The 17,669-nt window shown below is 33.3% G+C and overlaps 3 protein-coding genes across 5 annotated transcripts; all 3 read right to left on the reverse strand.

Moving 5' to 3' along the window:
* Positions 1 to 1,605: 1,605 nt before the first annotated feature.
* LOC130955050 (pentatricopeptide repeat-containing protein At5g24830) lies at positions 1,606 to 7,088 on the reverse strand. Of its 3 annotated transcripts, none has more exons than XM_057881826.1 (7): positions 6,778 to 7,088; positions 6,602 to 6,638; positions 6,361 to 6,512; positions 5,531 to 5,725; positions 3,647 to 5,204; positions 2,642 to 2,716; positions 1,608 to 2,151 (listed from the first exon to the last, which is right to left on the reverse strand). In XM_057881826.1, the coding sequence occupies exons 2-5, from the start codon at positions 6,605 to 6,607 to the stop codon at positions 3,770 to 3,772; spliced, it is 1,788 nt and encodes a 595-aa protein (XP_057737809.1). In that variant the 5' UTR covers positions 6,608 to 6,638; positions 6,778 to 7,088; the 3' UTR covers positions 1,608 to 2,151; positions 2,642 to 2,716; positions 3,647 to 3,769. The 3 variants fall into 3 exon arrangements, with proteins under 3 accessions (XP_057737810.1, XP_057737809.1, XP_057737808.1); XM_057881825.1 differs by having other exon boundaries at positions 6,602 to 6,644; positions 6,778 to 7,087; XM_057881827.1 differs by lacking the exons at positions 6,361 to 6,512; positions 6,602 to 6,638; positions 6,778 to 7,088 and having other exon boundaries at positions 1,606 to 2,151; positions 3,647 to 5,263.
* Positions 7,089 to 7,889: 801 nt separating this feature from the next.
* On the reverse strand, positions 7,890 to 12,041 carry LOC130955049 (uncharacterized). Its single transcript, XM_057881824.1, has 6 exons — positions 11,814 to 12,041; positions 11,621 to 11,712; positions 11,337 to 11,436; positions 9,636 to 10,464; positions 9,408 to 9,541; positions 7,890 to 8,855 (listed from the first exon to the last, which is right to left on the reverse strand). Exons 1-6 carry the CDS (start codon positions 11,909 to 11,911, stop codon positions 8,009 to 8,011), a joined length of 2,100 nt encoding a protein of 699 aa, XP_057737807.1. The 5' UTR covers positions 11,912 to 12,041; the 3' UTR covers positions 7,890 to 8,008.
* Positions 12,042 to 14,423: 2,382 nt separating this feature from the next.
* Positions 14,424 to 17,368, reverse strand: LOC130955948 (mediator of RNA polymerase II transcription subunit 31). The gene is made up of 6 exons (XM_057882962.1): positions 17,112 to 17,368; positions 16,483 to 16,543; positions 16,126 to 16,223; positions 15,630 to 15,726; positions 15,272 to 15,350; positions 14,424 to 14,822 (listed from the first exon to the last, which is right to left on the reverse strand). The coding sequence occupies exons 2-6, from the start codon at positions 16,530 to 16,532 to the stop codon at positions 14,529 to 14,531; spliced, it is 618 nt and encodes a 205-aa protein (XP_057738945.1). The 5' UTR covers positions 16,533 to 16,543; positions 17,112 to 17,368; the 3' UTR covers positions 14,424 to 14,528.
* Positions 17,369 to 17,669: the final 301 nt, after the last annotated feature.

The raw sequence follows: 17,669 nt of genomic DNA on the forward strand, positions 1-17,669 counted from the left end.
AAAACATTTAAAAAAAAGAGTATATATTCACATTTATATAAAATAAAATATGATTATATTAGATAAATAAAAATATTATTTGAAAATATTAATAAAATACAAACATAAAAATTATAATACTAAAATAATAACAATACTATATTTTCACATGATACTAACAATAACAAAAAATTAAAAAAATTTAAATACATAAAAAATAAAATTTATCAACTTACATAAATTGAATGATCCAAATAATTGATAATATGTTCTTCGGGTGCCGTATAATTTCATACTATTTTTTTTAAATAAATACAAACTAATAATTTTTTTTGTATGTATATTTACTCTTTTTTTTTTTTCAACACACTGAACACTTCTTTTTCTTCCTCACTTCATTTCTTCCCTCTTTAACACAGAAAGCTCGCTACACAGAATGCATGAAATGGGTATTGAGGGGCTCAATTTATAGAGAGCTTCAGCTGCGTTCGCTGCTTACCGGGGTGGAGGAGCTGTCCCCTGCATGCAGACAGCCTCCAACACGCCAACCCCGTGTTGCTGCAGCTCCTTGGGAAGGCGCGGAATCTCTGCAACGCCTGCTTGATTCGCAGGCAACACGCCCAGCGCGTGTTGCCAGCGAGCTTCTACGCCCACCGCGTGTTGCCAGCGAGCTTCCACGCCCACCGCGTGTTGCCAGCGAGCTTCCACGCCTGCTAGCTCGCCACATCACCATGCCCACCGCGTGTTGCCGGGAACTGCCACGCCGCTGACGGACCCTGTCACCACGCCCCTCGCGTGTTGAACCTGACATTCACAAAGCGGCAAAGCACCTCCTTCCCCAATATTGAGCAAAAACACCAATGTCTATATTCCATATGAAAAATAATTTTTGAAAAAAGGTAAAAATTAAAGGAAGAAAAATTATTGTCTCTATCCGAGTCTAAAAGGATTTTTTTTTAACGTCAGTTTTGGGAATGACTTGCAATAGTACCAAAAGTTTGTGGGAAAGCCAATATTGCCCAGCAATTTTAAGGGTGCTAATTTCTATTTCTGTCTTAGGCTATGGGTAGAGGGATATTCAAGAAAATATTGAAAGAATTTATCAAAAGTGGTTGAAGTATAAATAAACTCAAGAGATACATGATTTATGACAAAATATAATGATATTGTTTAATTTATGTAATTGAATTACTTAGTGAGATAAGACTTTGTTGTTGTTAATTTCTGTCTCCATCTCATCAGCCCCCTTTCAATAATGTTGTCCTCATTGGTCATCTCCCCTTCTTTTTCAATTCCGCTTTTTGATTTTCCCTTACCTTCCTAAAAGGGTTAGAGTTAGAGTTTCGCTATGAACTATTGTACGATAATTATGTAGAATCATAAGATGCTTCCCCCAACGCATGAAGTAGCAAGTTAAACAACTAATAAATAGATTAGTTTTTAATTGCTATACTTTGGCTACATATGTGATTCTATTTGCCATTTCTCACAAATTCTTCAACAAATCACTATTGGCTTTTGTTAGCCTTTTATCAATGTGACAAAATCTTGTAGAAATCATCTCTGTTTCTATGTTAATTTGATCAATCATATCTTATATGGAAGGATGAAGGTTTATCTTTTTGGTTTAGATACTTAGTAGCCCTAAAGAGTCTAGTATTAGTATAGAAGATTGGAAATGAATTCAAGGCACATCCATTCTTTAATCACTAGGATCAAGATAGATATTATTCGAATTACAGCTCATTAGTATCAATTTTAATGAAGAGAATTTATAAATTCCAGTTCAGTTGTTTACAAGTTTACAGAACATTTATCTTTTGTCTAGGGGATTGGCTATACCTAGACAAAGTTCCAAAATACATACAATTCCTCTCAACACTTTAACTTAACCTTAATCCCTCAGTCACAAAGCCAGCTTTCAAAGCACTCTTCTTTCCAAGCACACAATGTTTACAGATAACAATGGCTAGCCCCAATCCAGCACCAACAGGCATGGGTTGAAGGTAATATCTGCCGTTCAATATTAAGCAGAGCAGCAGTAGTGTCTACAGTTTCTCAGGCTTTTAGTAAGGCGAGTGGTGAGCAAAGCCTGGCAATGTTCCATGATAGTTTAGCGACATTTCTTATGATAACCTTCATGTAGAGAAGCAGCAGTTCTTACAATTGTTCCTGATTGACAATATATAATGATAATGACAGTTAGAATTAACAGAACACATTGAAATCCATATATCTATCGAGTGACAGAACGAATGCAAATCCTTTTTTTTTTTGAAAGAAAATATCTCAACACACCCTGTGGAGAAAGTTCAGATGAATGCAAATCCTAATTCAAAATAATAATAATAATAATAATAATAATAATAATAATAATAAATGATGATTTGAATGCAAAACCTAATTAAAATAACAAAATAAAATGTCACATGACTTCAAAAATTTTATCTATGCACATACAGGTAACATTTTATCTATGCACATACAGGTAACTAGTGCCAAGCATGCAGCTTCAACATTACTAGGGAATAGGGATAAGATGCAACCTCTAAGTAAATATAGATTGCACAAAACTTAAGATTCCAACTAGATTTCCCCCATAATTTTCATGATTAAATATTTTAACAAGGTTGGGATTAATAAAAGAATAACGAAATCCTACCTGAGTAAGATAATAATTAGCCCAGAGATTTTTTTACTTTGGTCTGGGGAACATCTTCTGGAGTTGAGAAGAGTGCTGCATAGTATTAAAAGACCAAAGTCATTGCACGAAAAAAAAAAAAAAAAAAAAAACACAAGCAATTTGTATATACAATTATACAGGATCCCAAAAATTTTCTATTTTCTGTGATAAAGCCACTAAATTCCTTTTGGTTTGCGTCCCTCCACTGGAAAATGTGTAATCCATGAAAATTTTACATAGCTCCTCTAATACATATTTTAGCCAACATTCCTGGGAAATTATGTTTCTCCATTCCAATTGAAGGTGTTAATGGAATTGAATGGAATCTATTAAATTAAGTAACATCAATTCCATAATTATTTTGTTAATGCAAACAATGGGAGCTCAAGGAAATTTAATGGGCTTCCATTCCACTCCACCATACCACTAATCCAAATGTAGCCATAGTGCTTTTTATGATAGCATGTAGACTACAGTACCATGCCTCCTAAACGTTTAAGCAATTAGGTACAAATTCGTCAATGATTTTATGGGTATGTTTGTTTTGAGTTCTAGAAGTAATTTTACAACATCGACAAAACCTGAAAACTGATTTTTCTTAAAACCTACTCTCTCTAGCTTTTTCAAGAAAGCTGAAAGCCAATTAGTTTGAAATGGCAATTATTCTTCATGGTGTTTGTTCATATAGGATAAATAAAAAGCTGCTTGATCATTCTAGCAAAACAGCAATGAAGAGGTGGGGAAACAAGTGACGCCATCGTATTCTACCATGACTTTGCTTGACCTCCCTTATATAGTCTATTTTCCACATAATAGAAACATTTATAAATGCAGATTTGCAAAAGTGACACCCACAACTAAAGTATTATATTCAGCCCAAAATGTGCTTATGCATGCAGCATCTATCAATTGTTGTGGATGAGAGACAAACTCAATTATTTCACTGAATGCAAACAATTATGTATAAGGAGCATCAATATGTACCTGCAGTGTTGAGCCACCACTTGAGAACCACCAACCTACGTTTCATAAAAATAAAGAACCGCTTCCAAGCAAACACGGCTTTCATTTCCAGAACATTTTACTGCAATGCCTAAAGCCAAACATTTACAAAGGGTAATTATCTCGTTTACTCACCAACCATTGTTGATACAAGTTAAATGCCTCGAACAGTCGCTTCCTCTTGCAGTAAGTACTGAAGAGAATCTGAACTGGAACATGATCATTCAATAAACCTGATTTCAGTATTTTAGCACAAAGCTCTTCTGCCTCTTTTAGGTCACCCCTAATACAAAAGCCCCTAACAAGTTCAGTATAAGTTATTATGTCTGGTTTGCAACCCCTTCGCACCATCTCATCATGCAATTCAAGTGCTAAACCAAGACGCCCTAAACTGCAAGCAGTACCTATCAACAAATTATAAGTAACAATGTCAGGAAAGAGACCTTTAATAATCATCTCCTCCTTCAGAGTACAAGCATCATGGAAATTTCCACACTTGACTTCTGCAAGAATTAAAGAATTATACGTAAACACATTGGGGCAGACACCAAAAGCTAGCATTTGATCCCTTGTAAAAAATGCATTACTACGGTCTCTACATCTTCCGTAAAAGTCAATTATTATGTTCCACATTAAAGGCTTGGTAATGATTGCGTTGCTCAACATGTACGAAAGCAACTCTTTTGCTTTAGCAATGTTTCCAACAAAACAAAGACCACGAATCATAATCTTATATGAAATTTGATCAGGCATAACTCCCATTTTAGACATGACTCCAAGAATATAGCAAGCTTCACCGGTTTTGCCTTCCTTGCATAGAGCATGAATAAGAATATTATAGGTAAAACCATCAGGTTGTAAACCTTTCTTAATCATCTCACATGCATATCCACATGCAAGGCTCGTTTGCTGATTCTTGCAAAATCCATTGATAAGAACATTATAAGCAACCACATCTACATTAGTGCACTTCAGAAGCATCTCATTCCAAAGGCTAAGAGCCTGAATAATTGCACCATTCTTAAAGTAATAATCCAAAAATATAGTAGAGGTAACTAAATTTGGAATATCATTGTGATTATCATGTAATATTTCTTCAAGCATCCTTTTAGCTTCCTTCAAAAGACCCTTCTCGCACAACGCATGAACGAGTATGTTACAAGTAACTCTGTTTGGCTGAATACCAGTATTGGTCATGGTGGAGAACAGATACAAAGCTTTATCTACACTATTAACAATGCAATATGCCTTGATTAAAGTATTATAAGTAGCAGAGTTGGGGTGAGGACCAAATTCTAACATCTCTCTAATAAGCCAATCTGCCTCCTCTGCAAGACCAGTTCTACACAGCCCATTTACTATATGGTTGTGGGTAAACACGTCAAGAATGAGACCCTTCTGCACCATTTTCCTCCGAAGCCACATGGCAGCTCCCAACTTCCCTTCCAAGCACAACGACCTAATGGTAGCTGCATGTTCGGTGTAGTTATAGACAAATGTGCATCCTTGAAGATCTATCTTGGCCAAAGATATATTTTCCCTGGACATTTCATGAAATCCCCAAAAAGTTCATTTGTTTTGGACTCCACACATTTTCTTCTACATATACATAAAAAGACACAAAGCATAAAAACACATATTGCATCCCAATGATTATTTAAGAATATTGTTCCACAAACTTCTGCGACAGACTTCCTTTATAAATAAAGGCATAAAGGAGAAGCATATTGCCATAATGGAACCTAGATATATCTACAATTAGTATTAGAACAACTTCTTTAGAGTTAATTTTGTTAGCTTAAAGAAATAATATTCATTTATTTATTTATTATACATACTTCAAATTTTGATGACAACAAAGCTAACCTCATCATCTTTAGTCGCTCTAAACTGTCCTTTAGAATATTATCCAATACATTGAAAACAGCATCTGGGCCCTTCTTGTCACGGAAGCTCTTCTCATTTGAGGAACAATCCTGAGCAATTAGATGGCACTTTTTCCCAATAGCTGATATTAGATATTTGGTAGACGATAAAGCAATATCATCTTCACATCTAGTGCTACACCATATCAAGAAGCACCATAACAACATTACTTGACAAATAATATCTAAGTTTCAAATTGAAAGAGATCATGGTAGATGAGAGAGACATTGTTAACCTTTAATATTATCTAACATAAAAATCGATCTTATATTCTATTTTGTATATTTAAAGGTTCAAAGTAGATGGGGATATTTGTAAGATACATTACACAATGTGTGTTACAATACGAATAAATTTGACAGTACATTATAGTATTAGTATGACAATGCATCTCAGAATTCAGAATATCATTACAGAACATGACTTATTCAGTGTTAAGATATGAAGTTTACTCAATATCAAAGCCAATATCCACCTTCTAGGGAAGCCAAACCCAACAAATAAGACATTAGGGAAAAATACCCAAAAAAAAAAGAAAAAAAAAAAGAAACAAAAACCTTGTACTTTCATGTAACCCAAAAATTTGGCAACATATTTTTCAAAATTGATTTCTAACCAGGTGATTAATTGTTCTATACTTCCATTTAGCAAAAAAGGACCTTTCAGATCATGGAAGTAAATTTGCATGAAACTAAAAGTATTAAGAAAGTCTACCTTAAAAGCTCATTGATCTGGCACACAAACAGAAACAGAGAGATCATTAAAAATACCTTACAGAGGGGGCAAGGTTGTATTCGGAGCCGAAAATGGCTGCAAATGTGTCCGCAATATCTCGCCTGATTGACTCAATGGTCCGGTTCAAGTATCTTATGAATGCAATGTGAGTCGATGTCAAATGTGGTTCTCCACAAGCAACAAATTGCTGAAGTGACACAACCATCAATAAATAAATTAAATACCAACAGAGCCAAATATCTACAAAAAGAAGAAATAAAAAAAAAATGCACTCACCGCCATTCAGCTGAGATCTCTATTAAGAATAAAAAACCTGCAACTGAATTAAGTTCTCCATTTTGGAATCAGCATGAAGAATTCAAATATGATAAAACTATGGAATGAAAATCAGACTAACATAGGTGTGATTTGGTAATGAAATTGAGATGTAAATTGAAAATTGCACTACACACCTTTCATCAACAACGCGCGCAACTTCAGCAAACGCTCCACTCAAGTGGAGAAAACAGCGCACTCGCAGCAGATTAAGAGAACGAGAGACGAGGCTGCGGCGGCGAGCCGGAGACTCGCAGGCAATGGCGGCGGACCTGCAGCTGGCGAACAAACAGAGAAGAGATGAATCGGAATACTCTGTCTACGCTAGGGTTTCTGCATTTCTGGCTTACTCTTTTTTCTTCTTATGAATTATATATTTTAAAATATTAAAAAAAAATTGTGTGCTAAATTTCTCTTATATTTCTATTATATATAGTAGAAGTAGATAATAGATTGTAAATAAGAAAATATTAAAATATAAAAAATATGTTATAATATTTATAAATACATAATTATTAAATTTCGGATAAATTTATAGATAAAAAATAAACAATTCATAGTATGTATGCAACTGAATTTATAAACAAATACATAAATAATATATAAATTCTTAAAAACATTTATGTGATGCTCACATTGACACTTGTGAAAAAATACGTTTAGAAAAATTGCAAAATTTATTCTTGAAGTTACAATATCTTTCCAATTATCCATTCCATTTTGTTAAGAACTAGAAGTTTATATGCTATATAATTTATTAGTGAGTACTTTAAATATCATTGAAAATTTTTTTAAGAAATTAGAAAAAATTATTAACACATTGCAAACATTTTGAGAATAATGACATAGTATCAAAATTTTTAGAATCCAATACTTATTGATGAGCCAGAGTTTATGTCCGCAAATAAGTGATTGTAACTACTATTTCTTCTCATCTATAACTTTAAGAGAGAGAAAACTCAGGTTTTGTGTAGTCAATGTTTTTTAGTTGTTTCAAATTTATTCGGAACATTTCTAGTAGGTGAAAACTCAAGTAAATTCAACTTTACGTGAAATTGATACCTGAAAGCCGTTAGATGATTTGACTGATTTGACTAAATTTTCATCTAACGGCTCTCAGATATCAACTTCACGTAAAGTCGACTGCACCTGAATTTCTACCTTTCTATTACATCAATTTTAAAACTTCATTCCTCCAATTAGTGATTAGATTGCACAAAATATGAATTCTATCTATCTATAAGCCACATCAGCACGCCAAAATAAACCAGAGTAACATGAGATGTTGCTAAATTAATTGGAGAAGAAACATTAAGACAAAAATTTCTTGCACTAATTACTTGTTCAAGTAACCTATAATAATACATGTCAAGAAGGATGAAATAAAATGTGAATGCAGAGTGCCCAACATGGGAGGTGAACAATACCAATGTAAAGGTAAGTAGCACTATTCCATGCCCAAAGTGATTCCATCCAGTTCCAATAGTCACTAATATTATAACCACCAGAAGAGTCAAATGCACTTTTCAGTAACAAAAATGCACAAGGAGGAAATGCAATGAACCCTAAAGCCAGATTGCATGTGGCCAATAACAAAGTTCTCATGCTCCTAGCTTGAATATCCAGCATCAATGGTCGAGCCATTAAACAAAACGGGACGATAAGTAAAGCCCCTATTTCTGCCGTGGCAAAGTTAATGACCGACATGAGAGACAAACCGACGAAAGTAGCTGATAAAGTTACTGACTTTAAGTTAGCCCATTCTCTTTTCTCGGCTTCTGAAGGAACAGCTACAGAAGTTGGATAACCCAACATTGAGAACAAAATTACGAGGCTAAGAACTGCAAACGAACCCCATACTGTTAAGTTATTTGTTGGGGTGAGACCGGGAATTCGACACAGGAAATATGGAAGTAACGAAACAGCCACACCCCATAGATGAATGACAAAAACCTTCTTGGCAGAATTTATCCATTTCCAGGATTCGAGGCTGAAATCTACTTCGGAGGCAACTGGGGCTTGGGGAGTGGTTTTACTGGAAAAAATATATAGCGAAGCTGCAACTATTGGAAGGGGTGCACCAAGTAATGCAAATGGAATCATGTAAACTCCAACTGACACGAACTTACTAGGAGATGTCAAGAGGTACAGAAAGAATGACTGATGAAACTTCTCCAGAAGGTTGTTTATGGAACGTACAACTCCTTCGATCAACCTGCAACAAGTACAAAACACTTTCCTTACAGTTCTTCAAACAAAAGGAGAAAGATCTTCTCACAAATACATGTTTTAATACAAAGTACATACGCAAAAGGCTGATGATATTTTATAAATTATTAAATGATTTGCCTCCCTCATCAGCAAAAGAAACAAAATGTATGCAATATCAATTGTCACCACCCAATTGAATTCACCAAGAGAAATATTTCAAGAATATTCTTTATCCAATAATTTAGAATCTTCAACTTTCTTAGTACCAGTAGACATAATTTCACTCTAATTATTGACACCAAACTAAGCCTTCAAAGAAACCACCTAAAGTTTTAAGTTTTTATGGTTTGTAAAACACGTTTGAGAAATTCATAATAATGATTTGCTGATATTAAATGGCAAACACAACGGAAGTTAAGGATGGACAACACCAAATAATTAAGAATATGAAATGAGTTAACATTAAGAATAATGGTCAACTGTTTATTCCAATTCCAATTCCAATATTATAATATTACATATAGAGTCAACGACATAGCATATGAATGACACGTACCTTCCACCACGGAAAATAAAGTCAATATGCCTGTTCATTTTAGTAGGAGAAACTTTTGGTGAAATTTCCACGGTAATTGCATCAACTTGATAATCACGGAAGGCACCATGTGGACCAGTGGGAACACCCAAACCCTAAGGAATAATGCAGATATAAAGAATATTTATTACCACGTGACATGGAGTAAAGATAATAGACACATTCTCTTGAATGGAAAAAATAAAACACCTGGTAATACATTGAGCTTGCTAGTGTAGCAGTGCCCTCCACATATTCATTAGCAGGAATACCAAATTTCCACTGAGGATTTAGGCGTCTAGCATATTGTCCTATGCATTCCAAAACAACACCTAAAGTATTGAGCCACTTGGAGCCAAGTAGAGACCACATCTTGCTCACTTTTATCCGCAAATGTTGTTTATGTACAGCTAGGTAGTTTACGATATTGATTAGGTCAAGGTTTGGCATCTGCCCGTTGGAAGCCTCAGCATAAATATTAAGACTGTCGTCAAAATGGTTACCGTCCTCTGCAACTTTAACTACAAGGGCAGCAGCTATTGTTCCAGCACGTCTAAAACCACTGTATAACTTTCCCTCAATAGTGCTGCTCTCATTACATGCTTCACTATTAACTACAACCCTATGGAATTGTGGAGCCTGATATTCTCTCAGCCACGCAGAAACTGAAGAATATTCCCCATATTGTGAATCAGCTACAAGCCATATGATATCCTTTGCCAGCCAAGTGACCCGTGACAGCAATGAGAACACTGAGTATGCAACACCCAAGGACAAAGCCTCCCCCAAAACTACTTTCTTTGGGTTGTAAGGGGTAACTAAGACAATAGCTTCCTTGCCATCCCCGCATGGTGCTCTAATGATTCCAACAGTGTTTATCCCAATTGATGCGCAGCTTATATTTTTCGAGATTATACTGGAATCAGGACTGGTAAAGAAATGTAATGGATGGAACTGATTCAACTGAGGATAGAAATTGTGATAGGTAACTTCAGCATCCAAACCTAACATATACTGTGCAATAAGTTTTCGGCTTTCACTGCATAAAACAGAGTGAAACATTTCATTTATTTCTTACAAAATTGCGTGAGGGGAAGGTGAAACTAAAGCAACTACCATGACCAATGACAATGAAGGAGGGCAATGTGAAATTTTGATCTTTATAAAGTGACTGAATTATGTTCCTGAATGGTGCATCAAGTATTGGTTTCAAACCAATATATCCCTTATGCAGTAGAGTTTAATACCTTCAACATGGAGCTGTCTCTTAAAAACTGTCTTTAGTTGAATGACTAGTCAGTGATACATGGTGTCATCATCTACTGTATATAATGGGACTGGGAGATTTTTGGCGTACGACTATTTTTCCCTAAAATACCTTCAACTTATATATGTTTTTGCTATTTTAAGAGTTGAACTCAAGATTTGTTAGAGGTTAAAGTACTTACTATCTTGACTAATCTCAAATTTGTTACTATTACACACACTTAATAAATAAAATAGTAAATTAATAGGCAATGGTGTATAATAACAATAATATATTTCAGCTTTGCAGCAATTTTGATTTGTAACTAAATGAAAGATGTCATAATATATTTGATAACTATTGCAATGGTAGTTTAACATTGAAAAAATTGGAAGATGAAAATGTTCTAACTTGAATCTAAATCTTATTTCTGTGAACGGGAAAGAGCTTATGAACAAAAAGTTGACAAAAACAAAAATTAGCAATTTTTTCTTTCCGCATTATCACAAATCTACTTAGCTCAGATAAATCAGTTCAATATATCATTTTTGCAAGTGGGAACACCGGTGTCTAAATTTTCACAGCCAATGACTGTGAAGTTTGGCAGAACATGCACAATTTACAAATTCACTAACTACTAGCGACATGAAGAAAAATGAGCTTACATGGGTGATCCATTGGATCTAAGCTTCAAATCAGTTAAGTCCTTGACCAACTTGTTTGCCTCAGCGACATCATGGCTAGATAGCATGTTGGTTGCGGAACCTGCTTCAGCCAAAATAGGTAACACAGCAAAAGTTCACACAAGTTTTGATCATTTGAAAAAAAAAGGGTTAAGTGCCCACTAAAAATAGCTAGTAGTAGTGGCAGTTATTTGGAGAAGGGAGTAAAGCACATAATCAAATATATTAATAACTAATACTATATATTATACTGCAATTTGCAGAACCTGGCATGAGGGCATTCTCGGAAATGTAGGTGTTCTTGGCAAGAATAGGGAGGAGCAGAAGAGCAACAATCCCAGCAATGAAGCAAATAACACTGCAAACAGAAAAGTTGGAAACTTTATTGAAACCCCATTTCAGATCAAGCTTGAGAGTTTAGTGGGCACAACAATTGAATGAGGGAAAGAGAGAAGTTACCTGACGATGGTGCTGTGAGTGATGATTTGGATGGCTAAGTAGATGAGTACGCGTGGTCTGGGCTTGTTGGAGTTGTTATGGGTTTTAGCTTCGGCCATGGCTGCTTTTCCCCGACAGCGAGATCTCCGATGAATCCAAACTTATCGCCACTCCATGTCAAGAAGAAGAAGGATGCAAAAGAGTTGGAAATAGAACACAGAAGAAAAATCCTATATTAATATCTTAGGGTGTATTTTTTTTTTTTTTTTTGGACAGGGATCTTTAGGGTGTGTTTGAAGTTTGAACACCTTGATAATACACTTCTCACAAAGATATTCTTTACTTTGGAATCCAATAAAAATGTAATTTTTAATTTTTAAGAGAATTTTAGTTCTTATATTCATAATCAAACTAAATCAAACCGAAAAAAAAAAGATTTGATTTATAATTTCATTATTATTAAATATTAAAATGTTAAAATTATCTTTAGATAAAAAAAAGATAAATAAAGAAACTACAATAATAAAATAATAAAAAATACAAAATTTATTTCATTCATATAATTAAATAATTGATTGTTTTAAATTATAAATTTAAATCTAAAATAAAATTAAAATTCACTTTTTTAACGGAAATAGAAATTTTTTTCTCCACTTTAATATTTTCTAAACACACTCTAACTATTGATTCACTAATTTAATTGATCCGATCGAAATAAGTGAATTATAATAAAATAATAGATAAACTATTAAAAATGTATTTAAATTTTATTATTGATAAAAATATCTTTAAATAATTTAAAATTTAACAAAAATATCTAAAAAAATATTTTTATTTGTAAGTAATAAATAATTTTTTGTATTTAACAAACCATTTATGCATTTGATCCAAAATTTTACAGAAATATTTAGATAACTATTTAAAAAATACACATAAAAATCGGATAAAAAATTGATCTTAATATATTTTTTTTCATTTTTTAAAAGTATTATTGATTGTTGACAAAAAATCACAAAAAATATATATTTAGCGAAAAATCACAAAATTTTAAAAATAAAAATATCTTATTTTTCTAATCATGCTTGCAAAAAATCACATCAAAATTCAATTTTATAGTATTTTTTGAGAATACATATTTAATGTTAGGTATTTTTGTCACATTTTAAAATTATTTTAGACATTTTTGTCAGCGATAAAAATAATTCGAGTGCATTTTTGGAAATTTAAATCCTCTAAATTTTGAATTTTCATTTTAGAGGGTAAAGTGTAATCACTCATCATTGAATGATTTCTCTCTCATATTTTCTCTTGATTCTACCTATGAAATAAATGGTGAAAGATCACAATTTATCCTCTAAAACAAAATTCAAAATTTAGAAGATCCGAATCTCATTTTTAGTAATTTACTCTAAAATAATATATAAAATATAAATAAACATAATTATATTTTAATATAAACTTTTAACAAATTTTTTAATAAATAAATCGTATTATCTCAAAATAAAAAAATTGAAGACTCAAAAGTCCTTTTTTTTTTCTAGACAGAGATTGCCTTATTTTTTGTAAAAATAAACCAGGGTTGTGTTGGATGTTTACTCATCCATTTAATGGCTCCCATTAGGTAAGTTTTATGACATTTAAATTTAAACTAAACTTTACTATGCATTTGTAATCAAGAGGAATAGTTCTATTATGAAATTTTGACTATATATTTATACTTGGAACAATTAGAGTTTATTTGGAATTAGAATTTATTCAAGAGTTAAATTTCTTTTTGTTTTAGAACAACTAAAAATGAATAATTTGAATTTCTTTGAGAATTCCAATTATCATTTTTCCTTCATTTATAAATCAGACTAAAAGAGGTTTAATTTCCAAATCAATTCTCAAACTCTTTAAATTTGAATTCTATTCTATTAATATATTATAATCATTTCAAATTATAAAATTGAATTTTAAATAAATAAATTCTTTTCTTAAAAAAAAATTATTTTCTCATGTTAAATGGTTTTTTGACAAGCTCTTAATATAATTGTCAATGGCGATATCAACTATTAATACATGCCTATTATTTTAGCGAATCTTTAAAATTTACACACTTTCAGGTTTAAGATTTCAGGTTTGAGCAACAGACTCCAAACATACGCAAGAAGTGAAACAAACACCGGTGTGCAACTTACAGTGTTACCATTCTCAACATTTCAAAGGCTTCAGTATACCCTTTTCTGCAAGGATGGATTGAATCATCTATTTGAATCATGTCTATGTTTTTTGTTTTTTGTTTTTTTGTTTTTGTTTTTTGGTCTTGATGTCTATGTTCATTTTCTCAATAATTCTCTTTTACAATGATCACTAGACTTGCTTAATGTTTGAGTACTATTAAATATTAATACTATGACCTTATTATTATATGCCTTAATTGCGTATATTGTTCATTTATTACTGTGACTCTTTATTGTTATATACTTTACTTTTCGTATTTTTCAAAAAGCAGTTCATATCATATAATTTAGATATCTAGCTACACTTAAACTCTATAATCCTCTATAATTTAGTCTACAATTTCTGGCTGCATTTCAAAAGCAAAATTTTGTTTATCCTAACTGAATTTTAAAAAAAGCAATACAAAAGTAATAAAAATAACTCCGTTGCATAAGAACTTTGATCTATCAGTGTAACCACTTCAATATAAATACTTTGTATACTTTTTAAAACCGAGTTACATGCCCTAAAAAATCACTTGCGCTTCCTTCTATCCATTGAAGGATTCCTCATGTCATTTTTTGCAAGACCAGATCCAGGGGGCATACCATACGGCATTGGAGAAGGGGCTTGAGAAGATGAACCTGTCACTGGAACATTTGTGGCAGGTACTGGTGGCAATGCAGGCACAGGTGGCTGAGCCGGAGTTGAAGCTGCAGGAGGCGCAGTTGTGGCAGTAGGTTCAGGAAGTGATCTAGGCAAAATGTGCTTTAGCCGATTGTTCCTGTAGTTCTTCCAGAAGTAGAATTGTTGTCTATGTGCCAGCTCCTAAAATACATGATACAAACAGATTACAGAATTTGAAAAAAGCATTATTTATTCCGAATACATCAATTCTTGCAATGCAAATCATTTGGCTTGGTTCTTGGTAGTTCATAGTAAATCAACTACACTAATCGTCTATTAGAGACGTATGATAAATATAGCAGAGTGAGAATAAAAGCTATCATCGTCAATACCAAATTACCTACCATCTCATGATCACACTACCAACAAAGAGATACAAATTAAATACCCCAGAAAAAGACGGATAAAGTCAGGTTGATTGCCAAAAAGGACACCTCAATTTTCGTCTCATTTTATTATATGCACTCAAATTATCTTAGCTGTCTTAGCAACATTAATGTGATCTATAAAAGGAATACATGGTAATGGTGTAATATAGGCGAATGCATGATTAAATAGGAAGGTAGAATATAAAAATGTTGCTTCTTTACCTTATTGTTAGGGTGTGCCATTGCATTGCGAAAATTTGCATTCTGTAGAAGCTCAAGAAAATAGAGGCAATGAGGATACCTATCATTTGTAAAAAGAGAGTAACCATCAGGAAAACAACCTAGCTTTGATTCAATGTTTTGAACAGACATGCAAAATAAGCAGATGGCAAAACACATAATAATAGATGCTAGAACCAATTCAAGTTCTTTGCCTTGACATTGAAAATTGATATTATGCATTCGGAGATTAAAATTCTCAGTTCTTTTTCCCTGATTGAAATAATTGCTTTTTAGTGAAATTGTATTACATAATTCCTCTGTTCTAGTTTCAGCAGGATGCTTTGATAATAATACTTACATAATAAATTTAATATACTCAGGGCGCTGCCAATATTGAAGATACTTCAAGTATCCAATGAAAGCTTCATCCTCAAAATACCGATTTTGAGCTAAATCTGTTAAAAATAGTAGGTATAAGAATAAGACTAAACAACATTACATAGGTGGCTAAGACAAACAAGCAAATCCCAAGCATGCTTTATTTATTTAGAAACAGCAATATCATTACTACAAAAGAAAGAAATTACTAAAAACATCTGTTGTGCAAGCTACCCAATCCCAAATTTGTCAAAGAAATCCCCCATTATAAAAGCCAATGTCCTAAAGTTTATGCCAAGACAGATATTATCAAGAAACCCGCTTAAAAGATGATAAAGCATGCCAATTACTTGCAAGATCCTTTTTCCAGAATTTATTCCTAGTTTCCAATCAAACCATTTGAAATACATGAAATCTAACAGATTATCAAAGTAGTTCATACTCTCAAATCATAAAAAGTCAAACGAAAATCATACAGTGAATATACGTGGGGTTAGCAAGGCATTGAACAAATTCCAACTCAAGCAAAAATCGTTGCCGTCCATCATCTGGATCTTTGTATGTACTCTTTGGCCTGAATAAAATGCAACGACCATTAGCCATCCCACCCAACCCATAATTGCCCCCTTTTATGCAAAATAAATAAATAAAAGAGAAATTTCATGGAAGATGAAGAGAAGAACGCCTTATGATAAAAGCACAACACAAAACAGAGAACAAATATAGAATACTTTAATGAAGCAATGTCACCCAATCCCTTGACACATCTATTAAGAAAAACCCCTTAAAGCTCACATACAAAGAAATGAAAACAAAGAGGAAATTTTGCTTACGCTGATTGATCAGTACCACCTGAGTTCCCACTTTCTGTTTTGGAGGCCATGAAACACTCAACTACAAGAACAAATGAAACAGTGCTTCAAAGGGAATGAACAAATTGGAAATATTAATTACAAAAATGGAACTGCTTGTTACTATATGATCTAGCTCATCTTTGAATCATTGTTGTTAGGAAAAGATTCCTTTCCTAAGATCATTCATAAATAACGGTTACTATCCATTTAGTAGGCATATTGAATTTTCAATTCCATAAATTCTATTCCCAGGAATAGAATATGTCTGGGAATGAAAGATTCTTGTGTTTGGTACACACTGATATTCAATTTTAACACTTCCAATTTGTGAATCAGAATTTTAAACTCTAAAATTTATACAACAAGAGCAAAACAACAAGCAGCAACACCAAAGCTCAATTTTCACATTCTTCCTTGCAAAGATCAAGCAATTGAAAATTTCTAAAACAAAAACAATTACTCATGGAAATTAGAGGGAAAAAAAAGTAAAAACCCGCATCAAGAATGAACACTGCAAAACTCAGGCTAGAATACACAAAAATAGAGAGAGAGAGAGAGAGAGAGAGAGAGAGAGAGAGAGAGAGAGAGAGAGAGAGAGAGAGAGCTACCTGCGACGGAGCAACAATGAAAGGCGACGGCAGACGAGTGAGAAGGGCGGCGACGATGAGATAGGGCAGCGAACAAGATGTGGAGGCTACCAGCTAACGTACAAAGACTCGGACGAACGGCGCGACGGTGACGGAGGCGGCACGGCGAACGGTGGTTGCAGTAGTAGCGTCTCCGGGAACAGAAGAAGAGAGAGAGAGTGATGAGTGAAGGGTCTGTTTAGGGTTTGAATTGATAATTAATTTTGAGAAAAGCCAAGGGACGTATATGTCTTTTCAAATCTTTAAGGATTTTTTTTTGTTCTCTACAGTATTTTCTAGCTTTCCTGGTCTGATAGGTTAAGTCAGTGGCGAATAAATTGCTAGCCAATAAATTGCTGACCTTTATTTAAGCGGACGAATAAATTGATCGAGTGATTAATTTAAATTGGTTAATTTTTAAGAATTTAAATGTCTGCGGTATAAAAAATTACTAAATTAGACACTTATTTATTCTTTTGTCGTTAATTTAGTTTATAGTAAAGGGTAACATAGTAATTTTACTTATGGTGGTTATGATGA

This window comes from Arachis stenosperma, chromosome 10 (assembly GCF_014773155.1).
Source record: "Arachis stenosperma cultivar V10309 chromosome 10, arast.V10309.gnm1.PFL2, whole genome shotgun sequence".
NCBI classification, from domain to species: Eukaryota; Viridiplantae; Streptophyta; class Magnoliopsida; order Fabales; family Fabaceae; genus Arachis; species Arachis stenosperma.

Coding starts and splice junctions, on each gene's coding strand:
- LOC130955049 (XM_057881824.1), bottom strand. CDS start 11,911: ATGGCCGAAGCTAAAACCCATAACAACTCCAACAAGCCCAGACCACGC. Junction 11,713..11,813: donor ACTCACAGCACCATCGTCAG/GTAACTTCTCTC, acceptor TTCTGTTTGCAG/TGTTATTTGCTTCATTGCTG. Junction 10,465..11,336: donor AGATCCAATGGATCACCCAT/GTAAGCTCATTT, acceptor TGTTTTATGCAG/TGAAAGCCGAAAACTTATTG.
- LOC130955948 (XM_057882962.1), bottom strand. CDS start 16,532: ATGGCCTCCAAAACAGAAAGTGGGAACTCAGGTGGTACTGATCAATCA. Junction 15,727..16,125: donor TAACCCCACGTATATTCACT/GTATGATTTTCG, acceptor TATTTTTAACAG/ATTTAGCTCAAAATCGGTAT. Junction 15,351..15,629: donor GAGTATATTAAATTTATTAT/GTAAGTATTATT, acceptor TACAAATGATAG/GTATCCTCATTGCCTCTATT.
- LOC130955050 (XM_057881826.1), bottom strand. Junction 5,726..6,360: donor AACCTTGCCCCCTCTGTAAG/GTATTTTTAATG, acceptor GATATGGTGTAG/CACTAGATGTGAAGATGATA. Junction 5,205..5,530: donor GAGCGACTAAAGATGATGAG/GTTAGCTTTGTT, acceptor TGAAATGTCCAG/GGAAAATATATCTTTGGCCA.